Below are 23,489 nucleotides of genomic sequence, written 5' to 3'. Positions count from 1 at the left end.
ATGTTAACAGAAAATTACGGTTGCAAGGTCAAGCACTGGAAAGTTAGGAAATAGCAGAATTAACGTTGTCTGTACAGCCCCCCGCAATGTGTATGCATTACGATGAAGTATTTAACAACAAGATCACATGCTATTTTTTCCACCACACCAATGTCAGTCAGTGCACAAAATGAATAGTGCATAGTTGCTCATTAAGTGAGCACCATTTTATTTTCTCCTCACTGTTCAATGTGTGGTCCTAATCCTTATATACTGTACACTATTCAAACCAGACTCTGAAAACAGATTACTTTCCCAATGGGTTTTTCTATGGTGCTTGTTACTATAGTTTCTGAGTGTTTTACAAACACTACTTTATTTTCACAGTAAGATGGAAGGGTTTTATTCTCATTTTAAAGACTGGTATCTGAGATCACAGACATTAAAGGTCAATAGAATCCACTAATTTTGGGTGCCCACTTTGAAGCACCTGGGACTTGATTTTTTCAGAGTATATAGCACTTCATATATTCAAAGCACAGCTCCCATTGACTTCAGCTGCAGCTGTAAATGCTCAGCACTTCTCAAATCAGATTTCAGGATCTCAAGTCAGGCACCCAGAAAATGAAAGACACATAATTATTGACCATCTGTGAAAAGTTTTTTTTAAGTGACCTGCGTAGGATCACGTAGGAACTCTGTAGCAGAGGCAGGGATAGATTCCAGTTCCCCAGGGTAGCATTCAACTGCCTTAATCATGAGACCATCCTTTCTCTTCTTGCAATCCCCTGCCTCATTCACCACACACCTTCCAACTTCTGCAACAAAAGAGGCAGCGGGCCTACAGATAACGGCACTGTTCTTCACTACACAGCCCTGATTCATTCCCAGGTCTGTCCTATGCACTGAATGAGCGTTAAAAAAAAAAAAAAGTATACGATCATGTAATTAACAACTGTATCATAATGCGCACACACAAGGGGCCTGAATTAAGGATGCACAGGTAATCTTGATTCTGGCATTTCTTTCAAGTACTTGATTTTTCAACCTTGATAATGGCCTTTTAACATTGAGTTTTTGTGTGTAACATAGTAATTTGTGTGTCATGCTTTACACTGAAGCAGCTAAAGACACCTTTACCTAACAGGAATTATGAGGTCTCCCAATGACCGAAGCTTGGAAATAAGGGCGCTAGACATTTAGCATACACAGTAGAAAGCACTGCAATTAAAATATTTGAAAAGTGACTTTAGGGTCTCTCTTGGGTTTTAATCAGACCATCTCCTAAGCACTTGAATGGACGTGCCAACAAAAGCGCTCTGATTATTTAGTCATCTGCAAGATCTTGACTACTAGAAAACAAGTCCAATTTTAGAGGACTGGAGAACTCTGGTGATTGGTAGGAAGAACATAAAAATTGTTCTAGTGGATCAGATTCGTGGTCCATCTAGTCTAATACCTTGTTTCTAACAAAGGTGATCATCAGGTGCTTCAGAGAAAGGTGCAAGAAGTCCCATAATAAGCAGATGTGGGATAATTTGACCCCAAAGAGGATAATTGGCTTAAAACCTGAAGAATGAGGTTTTATATCCTTAGCAAATTTTTTGCTAGCATTGAACAACAACAATTCTGGATATGTATGTTATCCATACAAATGTCCAATTTCTCTTTGAATTTTGCTGTATTTTTGGCTTCAGCAACATCCTGTGGCAATGAGTTCTGCCGTCTAATTACGCATTGTGTGGAAAAAAGTATTTCCTTACATCAGTTTCAAATGTCCCACTATTCAATTTCATTGAATATCCCTTTGGTCTTGTGTTACAGAACAGGGAGAAGAGATGCTCCTAATTTACCTTCTCTATACAATTCATTATTTTATATACTCTTATCATGTCACATATTTGTCTCCATTCTATGAGTAAACAATCCAAAATTTTTCAATTTCTCTTTATGTGAGAATATAGAACCTCGCTCTCTGATATCAGAGCCTTCCATCTCTCATTCACCTGTTCATATTCAGCCAGCTCTCTAGTAACTGCCTAGGAATTCAGTGGCCTTTATGAAATAAATTGGTTTCAATTCAATTCCTGGTGGATGTGTGTCTTCATCACAAAAAGCATCAGAAATGTGTCTTCATCACAAAAGGATGTGTGTCTTCATCACAAAAAGCATCGAAGAGAGGCAAAATGACTGAATGTGCATGGAGTCTGAACTACCCTCTGATCCATAGAGGGACCACCTCTAGATCAGAAATGAAGTGCACTGGCAGAGTGTAGTGGAAAGTCTGTAATATAGCAATGGCAGCAGCAGCTGTTGTATGGTTACAGAGTGGGTTTCATGATCCAGCTCTGGTAGTCTGGCATATTCAGTGAGTACAAATCAAATAATAAAGATCACTTTGGTTCAGTGTTCTGATTCTCACAGTAGAATGCAACGGTATTAGACAGGTATATGTCAGAGAAGGGACTTTTACATTTTGACAAACAGGGTTTGTTTAAGCTTTGGTTGGAACAGGCTTTACACTTAGGACAATATTTACCCATTTATTTTCCATATAGATTCAGTGTATTGTATTGACTTGACTTACTCTAGAAGAAAAAATAAAGGGAAAATCTAGAGCAAGTCAGTGTATGTACAAGACAGAGGAAAAAAATATTCCAGTAGAAAAACAGATTTTAGTTCCAAGTTTAAAGATGTTATTTTATAAACAGTGAAAGGAAAAGAGATGCTTTAAATTTAAGAGAAATATTACTTTGGTCACTATTCTTTCCAACATGTGGTAAAGTTCAAAGCTACATCAAATCATGTTACCTTTGCCAATGATTAGGAGAGGCTGTCTGGAACGCGCAAGGATAGATGCTGCTACAGATACAGCAGAGTGTTCAGCTGTGCAGACAGGAGGTGGCAAACAGCATTTAACATATCTGAAAGACAGACAGGCCAGCATCTTCAAAGGAAATGCAATGGAAAGCAAGCAATTATCAAAAGGTAAAATCAGTCACTCACTGTAAAATAACAGAGTTTATTTTAAACTGTTCATGATATTTGTCAGAACAGCAACTTTATTTTACAAACAAAATTTAAAATTGCTCATTATATTCAAACCAAATTTTTCTGAGAATAAGCTACTCCATAGAACAAGCAAAATATTTAGCATGCTGCAAAAATAAACCCCCTAATTTTAATATCTCCTTATTTTATATGTGCATTACACTGTGAACTAATAACCTATGCACATTTCTATTAACACATATATAGTCATTTTAAATCAAATTATTTGTCTTGGCAAAGCCTGGCATTCTGAACCTTTCCTTTCCTCTCTCTCATTTGTGGGCAGCTACCTCCCTGCACAAACCCTCTCTTCTCATTATAGCAATAAAATGGCTGCAAAGGCTGCCCCACTCTAGTTTCCTCCCCATCGCTTTTGACAAAAGTAAAAAAAGAGATGATATTTTCTTGAGAACTCTGCCAAAGGTTCAAGATTTTCACAGTTGTCCTAGAGAGGGCAGGGGAAGAGGAGGAATGCAATGGAAACCTCCCCTACCACCTTCTGAATTGCAGGTTCTACGGTGTCCCCATATAAGACTGCAAAACCTAGCACTTGATATCACAGGACTACCTCAATTAACACAATATTTGCCATTCAAATGCCACCTCATTAAGTCAATGGGACTTCAACATGTACTTAAATGCTTTCCTGAATAGGAATAGGGCTAAGTGCTTTCCTCCCCTAATGTAAACAGTCCCTGTATTCTCAATCTCTCACCATATATATTTTTCAATGTCTCCTAGCAATTCATTGCCGATCATTGAACTCATCTTTCTTCTATATATCCCTAGTATTCTAGGTGAGAATGTACCACTGCTTTACATAATGGCATAACAATACTGTCATAATATTTCACTTCTTATAAATTCACTGCTGCATGACATAATAGACTACTACATCCATAGGCTGGATTGCAAGTAATATAATTTCAGTGTGTTCAAGCCCCAATGGTAGGTTGTGCAACCTTTCCTTAAAAAGAAACTTTTTTTTTATAACTTTTTTTTATAAATTATATATATTACTTCAAACAGATTTTTTGGCTAAATGCAATGACCAATGGATTAAAAGATTATGTAGGAAAAACTCTGTATCTAACAACTTCACCCATCCAAGTAACTTGTACTCACTTGACAGAGCTCTTGTTCACCTGTAGATTTACAAAGTCTCCTGGCATGTCAACATAACAGGCACCTGGACGACCATAGGTACTGCACCTCACTGCCTAGATTTATTGAGAGAAGAGAAGAGCACCATTTTAATCACTGTTTAAGAGAATTTTTAAAAATCTTAATACTTAAAAAACAAAAAACAAAACTCAGTGTAATGAAGAAAGTGCACTGTCTTATTCCCTATGCACCTGCAGGAAAATCTTCCTGGACACAATTTATAATGGGCTATTTTAACCTAACTTTTTAAATTCCCTCCTACCCCATTTAAGCCAGCTGAAGTGAGCCAGTGCACAGAAGCTCTTGGATTGTAAATGTTTTGCCTCATTTACACGGAGACAGCAACACTATCAGCTGTTATATCTGCAGTTACTAAGTCAAAATTTCCTGCTGAATTTCTGTTTAAAGTAGCATGATCCTTGAAGCCGCCATCTTCTATTACTTAGGACACCAGTGCTCCTGTTCCATAGATGCTACTGTGCTGAACTGGCACTTCTGGAAACAGTATTGCTTGTGACAGGATTTAAGTTGACAGGGTTATTGTGGTGCTGGAGCAGTGGCATGAGACTTTTCAAACCTAATCCTGGAGAGCTAAAATAAGGATGTCTCTGTGGAAATCCTAAATCTCACAAAACGAGCATCTAGCAATACTCCTTCACAGCCAAAACTGAAGAGATGAAGTACATACTGCAGTCCTAACTCCTGCACCTCTGTCACACAGAATGTCTTTTTCAAGGCTTTATCCAACTCCCATTGAAGTCAACTAAAAGATTCTTGTGGACTTCAGTGAGAGTCAGATTGAGCCCATATGCTGTTTGTAACCTTATTCCATGAACTAACATATGGGAAAGATCGCCCAAGTGTTTATAGCGACTTAACTAATCAACAAGCCCGTAGTAAATTTGTAGGATTAGGGAGTTAAATGATAACTATTTCCAAAACTTGAGGAATTAAAGAGAAGCTGTCTAAATGCTAACCATGTGTTGCTATGTACTGTTTTGTACCTTTTCAATAACAGCAGGAATAGCTTCTAGGCTGCTGGGTCTGACAGAAAATTTGCTGTATAGCCTACAAGCTTCAACCTGCAGAAGTAAAAAAAAAAGAAAAGAAAAAGGAAACATTACAAGAATCACATACTTTTTTCTTTTCTTTATAAAAGTGCTGTGGCGATTAATTCACATTTACTGTTTACAAAAGAAATAAATTCCACGGAATATCAATGCCTACAACAGCTTGTAATGCAACACGCTACAAAGAAGCATGTGACAAACTCTACCTTTCTTATCATAGAAAAAAGAGAATCTTTATCATGAAAAGAAATTAGTTTAGTCACCAAAACGGATTCAATGACGCGTCTTGCCGATTTCTGTCTTACTTCAGTATGAATGGGTGTTCTACATGCGGTGACAAAAAACAGCCAGCCTTCCAGAAAGCAAAAAGTTACAAATTCCCACAAACTCAGAAAGGCAGATCCACAGCTGATTTCAGTGGCACAATGACAATTTACACTAGCTGAGGATCTGCCTCCATTTATTTACCTGAAGCCTTTATGCAGAAAGTTATATATCTGTGTACCTGTGGGAATTCTTGGAAAGCTCCCATGATTTCCTGATTCCTGTCAGAGGAGCCTCCAACAACAATCAAAGGCCTGAAACAAGCATAAAAAATATTTTATTTTTAAAAGCAAATTTTAAAAGAGCCCCAAAACAACAACAAACACATCAAAAATCTGATTCTTAAGATATATATTTTAGGACCCAATCCTGCCTATCGCTTAATGCTTCTTGCAGAGATACTATGCACCTTCAGTTTCCATTGACCTCAATAGGAGTAGAGGGACATCAGCACTTTATATCAGACTCTAAACAGCATTCATTTGCCAAAGAGTAAACTTTTTAGTATCCTTTAGGATATTACAATTACATTTCTTCCACAGTGCACAGTCATTAGAATAAGGAATTTAGTTAAGTCTCCTTTCTCAAAGAGAGGTTAGAGATCTGCACTGAGCGTAGAGCCCTCTCCTGCACTGCAGATAAGTCATGCAGCAACAATTGGCCATACATTTTTCAGTGATGGCTATGCTTCTATCACATCAAATTTTTACAATGCACCTGAAGGAGAGAGAGATGAGCAACATTTTAACATGGCCATAGATGCTTATGTTATTAGTTTAGTTCTATATATAGTGAATGAGAGAGACAGAGTGTGTAGAAGAGAATGTTAATATGAGACATGGAATACATCTTCATGTGGGACAGATTCTTAAAACCAGTGCTGTAAGTTATAAATGCCTTCCTCCCAGGAAGGACGAAAACTAGTTCATTCAGTTTCTAGGTCAGTATGATATTTTATAAGCTGTGAAATGATGAGTTAATATGAGAAGGCCACTTAATCTGCTTTTTGAGTAAGGTTAACTCCAGCATTGCACTCCATTAGCTTTCCAGGATTTTTCTCCAAAAACATTTTCCTCTGTAAATCCTTTTTATTGATTAGAATATGCATAATAGGAGTACTTTAAAAGGCAAAACTAGAGATCCCCCAGTACATAACTCCAATCCTGGACACCACTGGGGACATTTGGATCTAAACCTTAATTTCACAAGCAGGCCACTTCTCTATAGTGAGCCAAATTAAAACTTCTGATCCAAAAGTTTTGGAATGCTGAGATTGGAACACTGTAGCTTGGTCTCATCTCGAATAAAAATCCCCATGGAAAACAGATCTGAAGCATACAAAACACCCACTTTTACCATTCTGGATGTTTTATTTTGTTGGGTGGTGGTACTTTACTTTCCTCTGAGGCGTTAGATAATAGGCTGACATCAGAAAAAGGACAACAACCTAGTTACATCATTGGTCCACTTCAGGATGACAAGTCCTATGCCAATTCCATTTAGCTTTTCCAAGTTTCATCTATTAAGAGGACTTTTCCAAAACAAAACACAGCCCTGAGAAACATTCCCTATCCCCCCAAATAAATTCATTGTACATTTCTACAGGCATACTCCCTTAAATGTTACCAATAGTAGCACTTACTACTGTGAGCAGCCTAGCCGCAGTCAAGAGCAGGTTAGGTAGGGAGAATATTGAAGTTAATGGAACTATTCACATTGCTGAGTATTTTGCTCAGCAGTAAGTGTCTGTAGGATGAGACCTTTAGCTAAGCTGAAGAAACACTGATGCAACCACAGGTTACAGTAGCATTATGAAGTGCTGCTCTTATCTGGAGTTTAATCTTCTAATTGTCATGAGCAATAATACAATCTTTCACGGCAGCTACACCATAATAAAACTATATGCACTCAAAATGATGCTGACAAAAGCAGGGAATACTGTAGATCATTTTTAATAATGGATTATATTTTTTCTGAATGGACGAAGAATGAAAGGTTTTCCCTCTTACAAGCATAATTTACAAGAGCTTCTTAAGTGTCTACTTTAATTGAGCTTACATAGCAATTAGTAACAGGGTAGCAGACTCTCAGAGGGTACATCTACACTGCAAAGAAACAAAAACCCCATGGCAGCGAGTCTCAGTGCTTGGATCAACTGACTCGGGCTCGTACTACAGGACTAAAGACAGCAGTGTAAACGTTCCCGCTTCGGCTGGAGCCCAGGCTCCAAAACTCAGTGAGGGGCAGAGGGTTCTTAAAGCCTGGTCTCCAGCCTGAGAAAGAACACCTACACTTCTTTTTTTATCCCCTTAGCACAAGCCCAACTCAGCTGACCCATGTCCGAGACTTGCTGTTGTGGTTTTTTTTTTTTTTTTTTTTGGCAGAGTAGACGTACCCAGAGTGAAATCCTGGCCCACTGAAGTCAATGGGCTTTCAGTGGGGCCAAGATTTCACCTTCAGATGTTAAAACCTTGCAAGGTAAATACTGGCAAGTTGTGCTGGCAGATGGGTCCAGTTAATTCCAACCAGAGCATTAAAGGTATAGAAGAGTCACTGCTTGTTGCAGGAAATTAGGACAGAGAGGACCCCGGAGAGAAACCATAGAAACAGCCAAGCTCAGTGAGAAAAGCTTAGACTGAGGTTTAAGGTGTATTATTATTTCTGAGTTACTAACACTAAATTAATAAATAAATAAAATAATTCAGGGTCTGTATCTCTGCTGGAAAAGGGGATAGAGACTACATGTCTACACGATGGGCAATCTAGTGCCATCGCTATGCTGCTGTAATCCCATAGTGTGAACACAGACTACAGTGAAGCGTTTCCCCCCCGCATCTCTTTAAGAACTCCACCTCCCCAGTCGACAGTAGCACTCTTCCATTGACTTAGCTGTGTCTATATCAGGGGTTAGGTCGGCATAGCTAAGGCACTCAGGGATGTGGATTTTTCACCACTGAATGAATGCATCTATTTCCATGACACCTACTACGTGTAAGGGACAAAACCATAAACATCTTGGACTAACGGTTAGTCAATTAGCGTGTAGATTGATCTGATTCTCACGATGCTATCAAATCTTCTGTCAAGCTAGAGGATAATCCACTTTCCTCATCTTCTGCCAAGGCTTCAGATTTGTGCAAGATTAAATCAGGCACGCACAACCAGTCTCTGCCAAACTGGATTTTCAGAGGGAAAGTGCAAACATCAGCCAAATATGTCTTACAAATTAACCAAAGCGATATGAAAGCTTCTTCCTAGTGACCAAACTCATCAATTATTTAAAAGCAAAGTCACACCAGGATTTTTTTTGTTCAGGCAGTTTCATATATAACCAAGTATTAGTAGCCAATTCTTGTGTGACAAGCAGTTTGGACCCTATCCGATAAACTACAAAGTTTTCTCTCCATCAGGTGATTCTGTCAGCATATGCAAACACTGCTTCCTACATACGAAAATCTTTTAAAACCGTCACTATTTGCTCTTTGCCAGCCAACTGTTTATTAACTTTATGGTCTGGTGCATATGTACCTAGTGCTATGTGATCTTCTTCCGAAAATGTTTCATGTAACTCGCTCAGCAACTTTATTTTTATTCACAGGCCAATTAAGGTTGCCATATTGGTGCGAAGACTTGTGGGGGTAAACACTATTGCTGCTGCACTGTCATCTTCATTTAATTCAACATTTAACTGTTCAACAACACGCATCAAAAACCAAACATTTTGTTATTACATAGGCCAATTTGTTCACCTCTGAAGAGAGGCAGTCATTAACCCAAAAGCATTTGTAAGCTTCTTTTTGGATTCAGAGCTGCTTCTACCAACTGCACTCATCAACAGAATATCAGAAGACTGGTTACTACCACCTCGATTTTTACATGTATCTGGGTACATTACACAGTAAATAACTGGATTTTACTGAACATATGATGTAGCAAGGCAGGAGGATTTTTATCTCTGAAAATGAGAAAAACTAAATGAGATCAGTTGTACTGAAGAAAAATGAATTCACTTCTCATTTCCAATGACAGAAATTTTTTATTAAATATCAAAAAGGCAGAAATATCTGCAATGAAGAGCAATAAACCAAAAAAATCTGAATATCAGTTTGGACAATGATTGTGCTAATACTTAGAATTAGATAGAGGAAATGTAGTCACATTACCAGCAATTCATGTTCGCATTTGCCATTCCGCCCAGAGCATGTATGAGACCTGGACCAGAAACAACAAGACATACTCCTGGCCTAGAGGCAAAATAGATCAGAAGGAAAATGAAAAATACAGAACATCAAATACAGTACAAACAAGAATTAGAAAAATGCTCAACTTCAAGAATATTAAATTTTTAGAGAGCGACAGTCAAATTGCATCATATGGATGGATGAGCTTGGAGCCAGAGAGGCAGATTAGGAATCAAGGGCTATATCTACACTAGAAACGCTGCAGTGTAGACACTACAGCGACGGAAGGAGTTCTGTCGCAGTAGTAAATCCCCCTCTCTGAGAGGTGGTAGCTAGGAAGAATTCTTACGTTGACCTCGCACTCTCTATACTGGAGCTTGGGTCAGGTTAACTACATCTCTCAGGGGTGTGAATTTTTCACACACCCCCCCCGAGGGGTGTAGCTGCGTTAACCTAACTTTCTAGTGTAGACCAGCCCTAGGATTCATCTTTACCAAGATCCTCTTTATGAAAAACAAAACAAAACACGTGGACAAGGTATGAAAGTAGTTTTCTTCAGCTTTGCAACTTGTGCAGGCTGCACTTGTAGTTAGCTCAGGACCACATAACCTATGCCAGGGGTGGGCATACTACGGCCCACGGGCCAGATCCATCCCCTCAGGGCTTTGGATCTGGCCCGTGGGATTGCCCCCCCCATGGTGTGGCAGGCTCCGCGCTGCTCTCAGAAGCTGCCGGCACCACATCCCTGTGGCCCGGATTGGGGGCGGCAAAGGGCTCCGTGTGTTGCCCTTGCCTCCAGGCACCGCCCCCCGCAGCTCCCATTGGCCGGGAACAGGGAACTGCGGCCAATGGGAGCTTCAGCGGAGGTACCTGGAGGCGTGGCAAGGGCAGCGCGTGGAGCCCCGTGGGTCCCTGTCCCGCACAGGGGCCGCACAGGGATGTGGTTCCAGCAGCTTCCTGGAGCCGTGCAGCATGGGGCCAGGGCAGGCAGGCAGTGAGCCTGCCTTGGCCCCCGGTGAGCACTGCTGCTACCCCGGAGCCACTTTAGGTAAGCGGAGCCGGGCTAGAGCCTGCACCCAAACTCCTCCTGCACCCCTACCCCCCAACTCCCTGCATCTTGCACCCTTCCTGCACCACAGCTCCCTGCCCTGAGCCCCCTGCTGCACCCTGCACCCCAACTCCCTGCCCTGAGCCCCCACTGCACCCCACACCCCTCCTGCACCCCAGCCCCCTGCCCTGAGCTCCCTCCCGCAGTCCACACTCCTCCTGCACCCCTGCCCTGAGCCCCCTCCTGCAGTCTGCGCCCCTCTGAACCCCAATCCCCTTCCCTGAGCCCTCTCATACACCCCACACCCCTCCTCTGCCCCAATCCCTTGCCCTGAGCTCGTTCCTGCACACTGCACCCCCTCCCACACCCCGCACTCCCTCCTGTACCCCAACCCCCTGCCCTGCATACAATTTCCCCACCCAGATGTGGCCCTCGGCCCAAAAAGTTTGCCCACCTCTGACCTATGCCCTGGTGGTCAAAAAGCTCCATTACTGTGACTGCCTTTAACCACATCTGCTCCATCACTGGCAGCCTATTATTTGGAAGACAGTGGGAGGTTTAGTCCCTGGCTTGAGCTACCATGATCATACTGTGCTCACCCAGGGTGTCCTGCATTGGTTGCCTCTATTGGTTGATTTAAATTGCCACTGCTGATATTTAATGATGTAGATCCAGGGAGTATTTGAGACATCCCCTTGAATCTCAGCCTGATGGGTTTGTGTGTTCAAGCCACCTTCTTTTTAAGATTCTCCATCACAGAACACTGAAATGTAAGTGAAGGATCTTAGGGTGAGGAATTTGCGGTCCCTGAAATCTGTCTCATTTCTTTTCACTTTTAAAATCCTAAATATTTTGTATTCTAGAAGATGTTTTGTTTAATTTCACCACTGCTAGCCATATATATATATATATATATATATATATATGAAAGAGAGAGAGAGAGAGAGAGACTTTTCCCTCTCCATTTTGCCTTCTCTCCCCATCTCTTTGTCAGATGTCCATGATTAAATTATATTTATTTTTTAAGATTTTAGGAGTTTTAAATGTATTTAAATTTTTCATTAAAATATACAGCACCCAGAGGAGTTCAATAGAGTAGGAGGGTAGGATGTGTACAGAGTACTGGGCCCTTTACAGAATAATTCATAATATATAAAGCTACATGAAGACAACATTAATACCGAACACTTAAAGGGACAGCGTCGACCTAAAAACATCATTTTGTCTGATTTTTTTTTAAGCCTTCAGTTGTTAAAAGTAACACAGGCACTATAACTGGAAAAAGGAGTGTGTTTATTTTCTGCATTTTACAGCACTATGTCTAGTTGGTTTCACTTTTTCCCCTCTTATAAACAGTCCTCTAACTTTATACATATGTGTGGGGGGAGCGGGGGGTGGGGTGGAGAATTGACACAACAGAGGACAGATTTTTTTTTTTTTAAATAAGGAAACAATTATAAAAAACAGTGCAGAGGGATTCAGGAGCATCAACAGAACATGAAAGCTACTATTAATTCATATTTGGTATTGATTAGATTTCAGGTTGACAGTGTCCCCTTGAACACTCCATTTCCATTCCACTTTCCATTCCACCTGAATCCTGCTCAATGATCAAGGGAAAGTGGCATTAAGATATCTTTGTGCTTCCGCTATTCTCAGCTCATCCTCAACATTAGTAAGAGCAGCTTCTAACTATACTTGGCTATAAGTTAACAGCCCTTAAGGGGCCATTCTTGTAGCACAGAATAGCTAGAGTATGGTAGCAATCTGGCCCTGCCCCCTACACCAGTGGCTATGGGGTTGTGGTGGGGAAGAGTCATCACAGAGCCATTACGCTGGCCTTATGCTAAGTTGGAACACGTTTTATGGCAGTGATAGAGTGGCCAGTTCCACTAGCTTTACAGACCCTTTACATGGCAAAACAGAAAACTGGGCTCTTTATTAAACATTTATTCAGAGAAGAAAAATCAAACTATCAATATTTCATGTCATATGTCTAACTCTGAAATGGACGAAGGTGTAGCAGATCTCCCATCCTCTGACAAAGACATAGCACACCTCCCATACTGCAGTAAACGGTGGTAGCTTTAGTTTTTTTATATGAGTGTCTTGGGCTTACGGTGTTGCATTAGTATTTGGAGGTTAAAGAGAAAGTAAAACTGAAGAAAAAGTTATAAGAGTGGCAATGTTGTCTCTCTCCCAGTGAGACTTAACCACTCAATTTGTGCACGTCACTGTTCTTGCGTTGTGACTTACATCGACAGCAAAGCTGATGCAGCAGTGAACTGCTAACTGTAACTCTAGATTTATGTTCCAACTATCACAACAGCATCTCCATGCAATAACATGCAGCTTGCGTAAGTGCTAACCTTACACAGTTTTGAGTATAGAGCTTAATCATTCACTTAATATTTATTAATACAGCAGGGCTACGTGCCATGCATGTTCTAAATACTAGTTATGTTATTGTGCCCCTCTCCCAAACTGAAAAGAAATTCATTTGGCCAATTTTAACTTAGATGTAAGTTTTAAGAAACAAAATGTTGGTGGGTTTCTATACATGAAAATAACTGATTTAGTTACCTCAAATAAGACTAACTGAGATGGTGCATTTTTGAGCATATAGTTCATTTATCTGAAACTGTAAACTAATCTCACTTCCATTCCTCAACGGATAATTTAACTTCCTGAAGTCACTAGTGGCTAAATCTCAACTTAGGTTAAGGAAGTTAATAGATGCAAAATGATATACAGATATTTACACTCAATCTGTGTAAATATAGATACATCTATGCACTTCTCCTGTGTCATTACGAAGAGGCACCCTTTAGCTTTACAGTCTTACTCCATTTGCCTTAACTCATACATCATTTCCAAAAATAGAACTGAAAATGCCCTAGCTCAAACAATTCCCGTGTTTTATATAAAATAAATATGCAGCTTACCTTCCTGTCAGGTACCCAACAGCAGAGGCAGCATAGCAAGCCTATTGAAGAGCACACAAGGTTACTTACACATATCCACATTTCAGCTTCTCCACATACCAAAACTTTTAATCATAAAATTTAAATTAATTAGCAGCTTAAACATAAGAATTGTTCTGATTAATGGATCTTACACTAAGGTAACATCCCATAGCCATCCCTTCCAAAGGTTATGAGTAAGGGTGCATTGTATACACTATTAAACAGGACACTCCCAAGGATCTGCAAATACCCTTTAGCTAGGGGTCTGTAGCCAAAGGCTGAGTGACTACACACTTTCGTGGAAACACAAAAACAAGCATCCTCCTTTTCCCTCCAGACTCTTCTTCTGCATGCTCATTCATGTCATGGAGGTTGATGACATTTATTTTTTTCATCTCCTTTTTTTGTGTTCCCACCTGCTATTGCACCAGGATATTGCATCAATAGAATCTGTAAGATGGGTTTTAAAATAGGAGACTGAATGTGCTTCGGTCATTAAAATGATCACTTTTACCTAAAGGCTTAATCAGCTGAAAATGTTGGAAAACCGGTCTTCCCAAGTAAATTTCTACGGTCTTAGAGGCTAAGTGGTTGGCAGTGGGACATAAATAGGAAAGGCAACTAACAGGAGGGTATAAGTCATTCCAACTAGATATCGTTAGACTCCATGAGCCAAATTCAGAAATTATGTGTAAGGAGATTTAAATTACACATTGGTAAGCAGATACAAATCCAAGGGAATGTAAATTACACAGAGAGGGCCAGAAGAGGGTGTAGGTTTCACAACTTAGACTCTGATGAATTTGGCCCAGTCTTTTGTGTACAGCAGTGCTCCCTGGGACAATGAGGCCAGAAAATTGTCAAACTGCCCCTCCTTATCCTCTGACTTTTTTTTGATGCCATGATAAATCTGGGCTCCTTTTGTATTTTTTTAAGTTGCTTTTCTGGCCACCGATGAACTGGTCATACGGTGAACATCTGGAATTTACTATAATAGCAATAAGCATTTACATCTTGTTTTCCTCAATGCGGATTGAGGGAACTTGACAGAAAATAACTGTAGAATATGTTCTACTGTTTGTACACTTTCACAAATCTTTTACAAGGAGATGAGAAAAACATAAATGAACTGTCATCTATTTCTTGAGTATTAATGTGACAAATTTCTTCCCCTTCTGCTGAAAACATGTCAATGTACAAATGTTTACAGATGACATTTGGAGTGGATGTTCCATTAACAAAGTTCTTTGTACCTCAGAAGCCAGGTGTCATGGCAACAACACATTTTCTAAATGAGTGGCAAAATAAAACAGCATGTAAAATACTACTTCAGATACAGCGATTGCCTTTAAAATTTTCAGTTTTGCTTTTTCAAGTGGATAACATTGCAGCGCTACCTGTACCAAGTACAGGGTAATACTGTGAACATCATTGTGATGGCAATCGTAAAGATTTTATGGTGAACGCTGTACACAACTTAGTACAGGCCAAGGCACTTTCTCTTTCACAAAAACAACAACAACAACAAACAGTGACTGCACTCCTGTTATATATTAACTTAAATATTAGAGCTGAACAAAATTTTTGCAACAAATAGTAAATTTGCAGAAACATGCACTTTTGGGGCAGCAAAACTATTCACAATTTGGGCCACATTCTGCAAATGGTTTCAGCTGAAAAAAATTGGATTTTTTTATGTGTTTTTTTTCCGACCATATTGAAAACAAAACATTTTGACTTTTCATTTTGAAATTTAGCTATTTTTTAAAAGTGAAAAATTCCCCAAAATGATGGAGAGGCAGCAGGGCCAAATTTGAGTGGAATTGTGACCCCATATGGCAGGCTGCAACACCCAGAGGAGGGAGCCACTGATGCAGGTGAATGTGGGGTAGGTCGCTCTTCAACACCCCCTTCCCCACTACTGGGGCTACCCCTCTGCACTAGGCTCAGAGAAGTTACTTCTGGGGGAGTTCTGTCTCACTGCACGTGCGCAGAATTCATGTTCCCTGCAGATTTCTTTGCTTCCCCACAGAAAAATGACTTCTGCCAGGGAAGCTGAAAAAGTGGTCACATGCCCCTTCCTGGCAGGATAGGCAGGTTGGTTCAGATACCCGGAGCAGCCAGTAGAGATGTAAATCACTCGGGGGGAGTGGGGGTGCGGGGGGGACAGGGAAGGGGGAGCTGGGCAGTCCTGTATGTGACAGACAGACAGACTGCGTTCCTCTTGCTTGCTACTGCGACATGCTCAGTGTGGAGGGGCAGGGCTTCAGGGTGTTTCTGAGGTAGGTAGGTGTGGGACAGGTTCCGTCCCCTCAGGCAGAGCAGAATGTAGCAGGCTGCCTGCTTAGTGAATTATTCCCCTTGTCTTTGTGAATTCCCCCAGGAGTATAAAACAGGTGTAAAAGTTTTAAGGCTCCTTTACATTGTCAGAGTGCTGTAAGGACAGTAGAGCCTTATAAATGCTTATGGTGCTTCAGTGATAACAACCGGTTTAACTTTTTGGACTGAAAAAAAAAAATTTCTTATCAAAATGTGCTCCATGAACTGTTTGCTAATTCCTTTTCTGGAGATGGTCAGTCGCCAATATAAATTGAGAGTTTGATTCCCCAGTCCTCACTTGCTCTTCAGTTGCCTGTGTTGTAACACTCAGCATACGGCTGCATGTATTTGTTGACTAATAACTAGAAATAAAGGGTTAAACCTATCTACATTACTATTAGGCACAGGGGTTTGGGGATTTCCTCCAATGCTCCCCACTTTCATTCTCCAACCATTGTATTGTAGTTTAAATAAATTACCAAAATAACTGGAACCAAAGTGATTATATTGCATTATTTTGATAAATAAAATATGCAGAATTTTAAAATAGCGTGTGCAGAATTTAATTTTTTGGTGCAGAATCCCCCAGGAGTAGAGAAGTGTCTGTTCGCCTAGGGCTCAAGGATGGGTTAATCCAGTCCTGATGATTGCTCTCTATAAATAGACTGTGGGGTAAACACGAGGCACAAGAACAAACGGGTATAAACTGACCATAAATAAGTTCAGGCTTGAAATTAGAAAAAGGTTTCTAACCATCACAGAAGTGAGCTTTTGGAACAGCCTTGCACTTGGAGTTGCTGGGGAAAACATCTTAATTAGTTTTAAGAGAAAGATGGACAATTAATTCCAATTAATAGTCTGGATTAATAGAGATTCCTTGAAATGAAAAAAAAAAAAAACCCATAAAAAGAATCCAAGAAAAGGATCAAAGAAATTTCTTATACACTGATGCCATCTACAGAAACAGCAGAGAAACAGAAATCTGAGTGCCCGTATGAGAAGGGTCCAATAGAAATAAGAGGGTCAGCCCTCTTCAATAATTACTGAAAACCAGGTATAAAACTGAGGTCAGCAGGTGGGACCTCAGAGTTTTCTGAGCCCACCAAAGAAGGTGTTGAACTCATAAAGAGCTACCAGACACTTGGACCAACCACGTGACCAGCTCTCCCCTGTCCTAAGCATAACTAGGATTGAGCAGAAGTTGGAAGATTTCATTTTAGAGACTGTATGTCACTTCATGTTCTTTAGTATATAAGTAACTGAAAGGTACCTTGTTGAATCTGTACTCTTTCTAATGAGACCTGAAGGAACCAAATTTTGTATTTCAACTAAGTGATACTATACACTTGTTATTCCTTTGCAAAACAAAGTAAATTGGCCTTGGAGTGCCTCAAACAATAACTTTAGTCCATTACTTTTGATGTATTCAAATTGAATACCAGAAGTAGCAGGGAGCACATTCATAAGAGTTCCTTAAATCAAGGTGCATCCTCATTCCCAGGAGATTCATTTAAACTGCAATAAATACTGAAGGACTGATAAGTGATAAGTAAATGTAATCTTGGTGATTTATGGTCTTCTATGATATAGCTGCTGGACCCCATCGCTGGTCTATATTAATCACTTGCAAGACTGCATGTATATTTTGTGTTCAGTAAATGACTGGAACATTTGGTGTATCTAAACTTGAACTATTGATTATACACCCATATGAGTCTTGATGAATGAATACACTTGTTGATTGGCTAAGAATAACTAAGTTTCCTGATTTGAGAAATACTGTCCAAGTTTCAAGTTGACCTGAGAAGAACCCAGTGTTAAACTTAGTAAGTTATCACTCTCTAAGCTAAATAAAAAGCAGTTATCCTAATTAAATACCATTCACATGTTGGCTTTAATATTTAATTGGCAAATCTAATTTTTTTTTTTTTTTAGATTTCATCTTTAAAACCTAAGTGGCACCTGGGCAAAATCATTAAACTGACTCCCATTCACGCTTACGTGATACAGTTGCAATAAGCAAACAGGAATGTTTTGATGTGCTCCATTAATGTGGCCGGTGCAAGAGGTCACTGGGACAGAACAAATATGCTACCAATGGAAAGAGAAATGTGACCCACCACTTAGTCATTTTTCTTAATCACATTGAAAACAAAGCTCAACTTAACATAGGATCAGATGTTCATCTATCGCCACCTCTACCAGAAAGGTATAGCAAGAGCTCAGAGAAGAGGAAATTTGAAATGATGGACATAACACTTTAAAAACATTTGAAAGAATGAGGAATTAATGATAACGGGGTGGGGGCGGATAAAGAACAATGAATGAAGTTAAGAAAAGGAACATTTAGGCTAAATGTGAGCATAAACTGACAGTGAAATATGTAAGACTGCAGAAAGGTCTCCCAAAGGAAGGGGCTGAAGTCATCACCTAGTATGTTTAAAACAGTGCACAGAACACTAGAAAATGTATTAGAGAGAACAATTGTGCACATACAGGGAGATGGAGTAAATGACCTAATAAGTCTTTTTCATTTCTAATTTCTATTGCTGGGACCCTGGAACACAAACTCCAGGAACACTCACCAATTTTATCGAAACTCCCAGTAAAACAAAGGTCACTTATGACTAAGGCTAAGATTTTGTCACAGATATTTTTAGTAAGAGTCACAAACAGGGCACAGGCAATAATGAAAAATTCACGGAAGCCCGTGACCGGTTGCGACATCCCCTCTGGTGTTATCTGGATTGGTGATCTGCTAGGTCACTCCAATCCTTGACTCTGGGAGCCAGCCTTACCCTACTCTGCTGTGAGAGCCCCCACTCCTGGGCTGTTCACGCACAGTCTCTGGCATGTAAGCTGCTCCTTGGACACTAGCCAATACCTCCAGCCCCCTAGGAACCTCCATCTTGCAGTGTCCACTTATGCCTGCTGGACACTGCAAGCTTATATGAGTTCATCAATTTAACAAAGAAATTAATATGTACCGGGCTTGTTATCCCAAAGGGAATCTCTGACACGCTTCAAACCAAACGCACGGCTTCAGGTGGAACAAACAGATTTATTAACTACAAAGATAGATTTTAAGTGGTATTAAGTGATAGGCAGAAAGTCCGAGTGGTTACCGAAAAGAAAATATAAGCATGCAGTCTAAACTCTCAAGCCTATTAGATTGGGCAACATCTAGACTAAGCATTTTTTCTCACCCCACTGGATATTACAGTCGTTAATATACAGGTTTGTTCCTTAAACCTGTGCCACTCTCCTCTGTTGGAGTCTTGTCTTCTTCTCAGTGTCTTAGTTGCTTGCAGCGAAGGTGGAGGGCAGGAGAAGGGCCCAGTACGCATCCACTGTCTGTTTTATACCCTCAGTCCATGTGTTTGGGGAGCACAAGTCGAGGCATGTCTGGGGGGCATTGCTGAGTCTCTGCAGGGAAGGCTGAGCAATTTCACCTGCATGAGGCCACACCAGGGTATCATTGCATTGTAGTTCCCTTGCTGGACAATGGCTGTTGATGGGTTGTTTGACACCCCGCCTTGGCGTTGGTTACTTTCCTTGCTGTTGATTCTGGGGAGCTAATATCTGGATGATTTCCCAACTTACAGCATGTTTTGGTGACCACCATACAATACAATTCTCATAACTTCATATGCATTAATGATACACATATATGGATAGAGAAATGACTTTCAGCAGATCATAACCTTCCCCCCCCCCCAATACATATAAAGCATGCCTTGTAAGGTAAGATCACGATCATATGAAAATGAGGAATATGGGGTTTACAATATGCTCCTCCAAGGTACAGAATGTCACACCAGTCTCTGAGTTTTACTAAAAATATCCATGACAAAATGGGGAGCCTAGGCATCTGCCGGTGGGCTGCGAGCTCCAGGGTCCCCCTCCGCTGGTGGCTCCAAGCTGTTGGGGTCCCCCTTGTTGCCCATGGTGGTGGGGGTTCCCCACAGCTCCCTGCCTCAGCAGGCAACCCTGCAGCTCCCAGCCAGCTCTGGCTGAAGTCAGAGAGGTCTTTGGAAGTCACGGATTCCTTAACTTGTGACTAAATCGCAACCTTACTTATGACCCCTACCTTAGCACTGATTAAAACTGCTGCAGGAGTTGGGAACTCCAACAAGTACAGAGCCTCAGGTTCCAGTCCTGCAGAACTCCTGAGTTCCAAAAGCATGAAGCTAAGCTTCTGTGCTACTGCACTCCTGTTGAGTTTGGGTACTCTATTGTAAGCTCCTGATTACCAAAATCATAGATTTTATGAGTGTTTCATGGGCACCTGAAAGGTATTTATAAAGCAGAGATTCAACTGTAAAACATATAGCTAATACAAAAAGAAAAGGAAGGATGACTAGTCCACAACATATATACTTACAGCTTGTTCATTTCTCATTCCTATATATTTTATTCCAATTGCTTGGGCTGCAATTGCAATTTCAGTCACTGGAATACCAACAATACCAAACATATATTCAATGTTCTGAAATAAGAATTAAAAAAAACCTGAATTATTTCCAAAATTGATGCACAACGATCAGATCTCTGAAATTTCTTCTGTGTAGTGTGCCTATCTTAAATCCTAATAAAGTACACAATCACATAAAAACAAAGAGGTTGAAGTGCAATAATACCACATCAAGATCTCAAGAAAAAGATAGATATCACTTATGCATATTGCTTGTTCTCCAGTAGGATGTAATTACAATAGATCCTTACACTTTGGTCTTAAAAAACAAGGTTTCTATTATAAATATTTTCCTTTTAAACAATTAACTTTTCCCCCCACCAAACTATATTTTAATTGGCATTTCAATAGTGATTCAAATATAAGATTACTAGCATGTTCTTAACAAATACAGTGGTCAATTGTGAATAAAAGTATAACAATAAAATTTATGGGGGAAAAACATCACCCCAGGCAAACAGTAATACACAATCCAACCCTTGTGTATCCATATAGTCTAGGGTGGGAGAACAGTTTCAAGAGATTCCAGGTCTTGTACCAAATTGGTTATTTGTTTCCTCGGTAATAGATAAGAAAGTTCTTCTATCCTGTTATGTTTAGTCTAAAATTTAAAATCATTGTGTAGTCAGGCACAGATTTCCCTACTATAGAACTGAAGCCAAACACTGTGTGTTCTGGTTGGTTGACAAAGTCTCTCTCCCCTCCCCTTAGTGGGAAAAATGCATTGAGTAGGCCCTTAACAAAAAGGCATCGAAGACTCTTATTTAAGTGTCCAGGCCAAGTGCTTGTGTCACAGTCAAACTACAGCAAGCAATGGATTCATAACAAAATCAAAATTAAAAATTGTAAGTGAACCGAGAAGAGAGGAGGATGGGTGTGCTAAACTGATAAAGATTGAAAAGATGGGGTGCAGGTAGTGCGGCTGAACTGATGGAGTGTTGCACTGATGGAGAATGAGGGCAGCTGAAATGATGGGGGGAGCAAAGGCTTAGTGGGGGTAAAATTAATTGCTGGACAAGGGATGGGTAGATGTGTGGTTGAGAGCTCCTTCAGGAGGGGCCAAAATCACCTTACTCAATGGATCTGGGCGAGTAAATAACACTACTTGTTCAAAAACCAGAAGAGAGACCAACACCCCCTCCCCCTTCCCACAGCCTTTTTTTTTTTTTTTTTTTTTAAAATCACCTCATGATTTTGTATCTCTTCAGAGGGTTTGACTCATTATTTTTGATCTCTTGTAGCTGGCACTACTGGCATTTCTCTGCTCCATCTCATTTGGGCTTCCCAGTGCACAGTATGTTAGGGAAGTATGATGGCTTTGCTGCAGATAGCAGGATACTTTACCTGGGATAAACTGATAACCAATGAACTAAGGGTATGCTCCTTTCCTGTAACCATTTATTTAATAATTAACTTAATAAGAGAGCCATAGTACAAATGTCATTAAAGGTTTTTAGACAAACTGTCCCAACTTTGAGCTGTTTCAAATCAGGAGAGGATATGCAAGTTTGAAAACTATTATAAAATAATAGTAAGTATGATGATGAGGTAGGCGTTTAAACCAAGACCTGGTCTACACTACAGGGTGATGTGGTAACCTGCCTTGTTTCAACTTATCTGAGGAAGCATCTTCACTTAAATTTGGCTTCTGCTGACGTACATGCCTCACTAGCATGACTTAATAACACCACCTCCTCCAGCAGCATGGTCATGATAGATGTAATTAAGTTGATGCAGAGTTAACGTGGACCCTGTGTTACTTATGTCAACTGCTGCTGGCTTTTGGGAGCCATCCCACAATGCCCCACACTGAGAATGCAACTGATACAAGTGTTCCCACTGAGAACACACCCCACTGACAAAGGAGCCAAGTGTGCACATACAAGCAATTTAATAACAACAATGGCTGTATGTTGATGCAAGTTAGGTCAACATCATTTTGTACTGTAGACATGGCCCCAGAGGCAGGGAGTGGGCAAGCTGATAATTCAAGAAAGCTGTACAACTGCCAGTAAAGGTCTCTCTGCATGAGAGCAAAAGAGCATTTCCAAGTTACATCAGCCTCTGGACAATGACACAGCCAGCTGAGATTATTTTAAACTGTGTATATACACAGACATTGAGAGGTTTTCAATCTAAACTAGATTACAGGAAAGGAGCATGCCCCTAGTTTGCTCGTTATGAGTTTATCCCTGGGTAAAGTATCAGGCTAACGGCAGCAAAGGCATGATACTTCCCTATTGTACTGTGAACGGGGAAGCCCAAATGAGACTGAGCAGAGGGATGCCAGTATTGCCAGCCGCAAGAGATCTAAGCTGATCAATGCCACACAAAACCTGCCTACCTGAAGAACTCGGTTAAGGCACTGGACTGCTGCAGCCCCAGGGCTAGCTGCTCAATCTTTTTGTACCTCCATTACCCCAAGTTCACCAATGGTAAAATTATTTCCCTCCCACCTTTTGCTCCTCTCTCTGGACTGTCCGACTGCATTAGCCATGCACACGGTGCCTCGCTGTAATGCCAACACCACCTAGCTCCCTTGGTTACCTTCCATGCAGCCCCCTGGATATCTTCACGCCAGGGCGACGCACCTAGGCGAGGCTCTCAGCATGTAACTGGCTCCCAGGAGCTGGGCTGTTGGGAACAGCTTTGCCACCATTCAAGCTCTTAGAGCACAGGGGTCTTCCCCAGCACCTGCCACTGTCTGCTGCCTAGGAGGTAGGTGATGGCACAACACATGTTCCTCCCACAGGGCCAACCGCTTGGGAGGGGAGAGCCGGTGGCTGGTTTCGAACCCATATCAGTCAGGGGCCAGCGCGGAGCGCTAATTACTACACCACGCGATCTGACCCTTCCCCCTTCCCGTAGGGGAAGTACTTCCGGTTACCGTCGGGGGTCAAGGCTCAGCCTGGA

The 23,489-nt window shown here is 40.8% G+C and overlaps 1 protein-coding gene across 3 annotated transcripts in view; it reads right to left on the bottom strand.

The window, feature by feature from the left end:
- HACL1 (2-hydroxyacyl-CoA lyase 1) overlaps positions 1-23,489 on the bottom strand; it is a 33,526-nt gene that overhangs the window by 9,827 nt on the left and 210 nt on the right. Inside the window, exons 1-8 of one of the 3 annotated variants that reach the window (XM_073333571.2) lie at positions 23,464-23,486; positions 20,487-20,591; positions 13,763-13,803; positions 9,752-9,832; positions 5,770-5,842; positions 5,199-5,276; positions 4,156-4,250; positions 2,791-2,903 (exon numbers count right to left, since the gene is read on the bottom strand). In XM_073333571.2, coding sequence (XP_073189672.2) covers positions 2,791-2,903; positions 4,156-4,250; positions 5,199-5,276; positions 5,770-5,842; positions 9,752-9,832; positions 13,763-13,803; positions 20,487-20,579 — 574 coding nt within the window. In that variant the 5' untranslated portion in view covers positions 20,580-20,591; positions 23,464-23,486. Of the gene's footprint in view, positions 1-2,790; positions 2,904-4,155; positions 4,251-5,198; positions 5,277-5,769; positions 5,843-9,751; positions 9,833-13,762; positions 13,804-20,486; positions 20,592-23,123; positions 23,432-23,463; positions 23,487-23,489 lie in introns of those variants that run through there. The other 2 variants (XM_073333570.2, XM_073333569.2) reach the window with 2 other exon arrangements.

The sequence above is a fragment of the Lepidochelys kempii genome, chromosome 2, assembly GCF_965140285.1.
Source record: "Lepidochelys kempii isolate rLepKem1 chromosome 2, rLepKem1.hap1, whole genome shotgun sequence".
Classification (NCBI taxonomy): domain Eukaryota; kingdom Metazoa; phylum Chordata; order Testudines; family Cheloniidae; genus Lepidochelys; species Lepidochelys kempii.
This window is presented reverse-complemented; position numbering and strand designations above follow the sequence as displayed.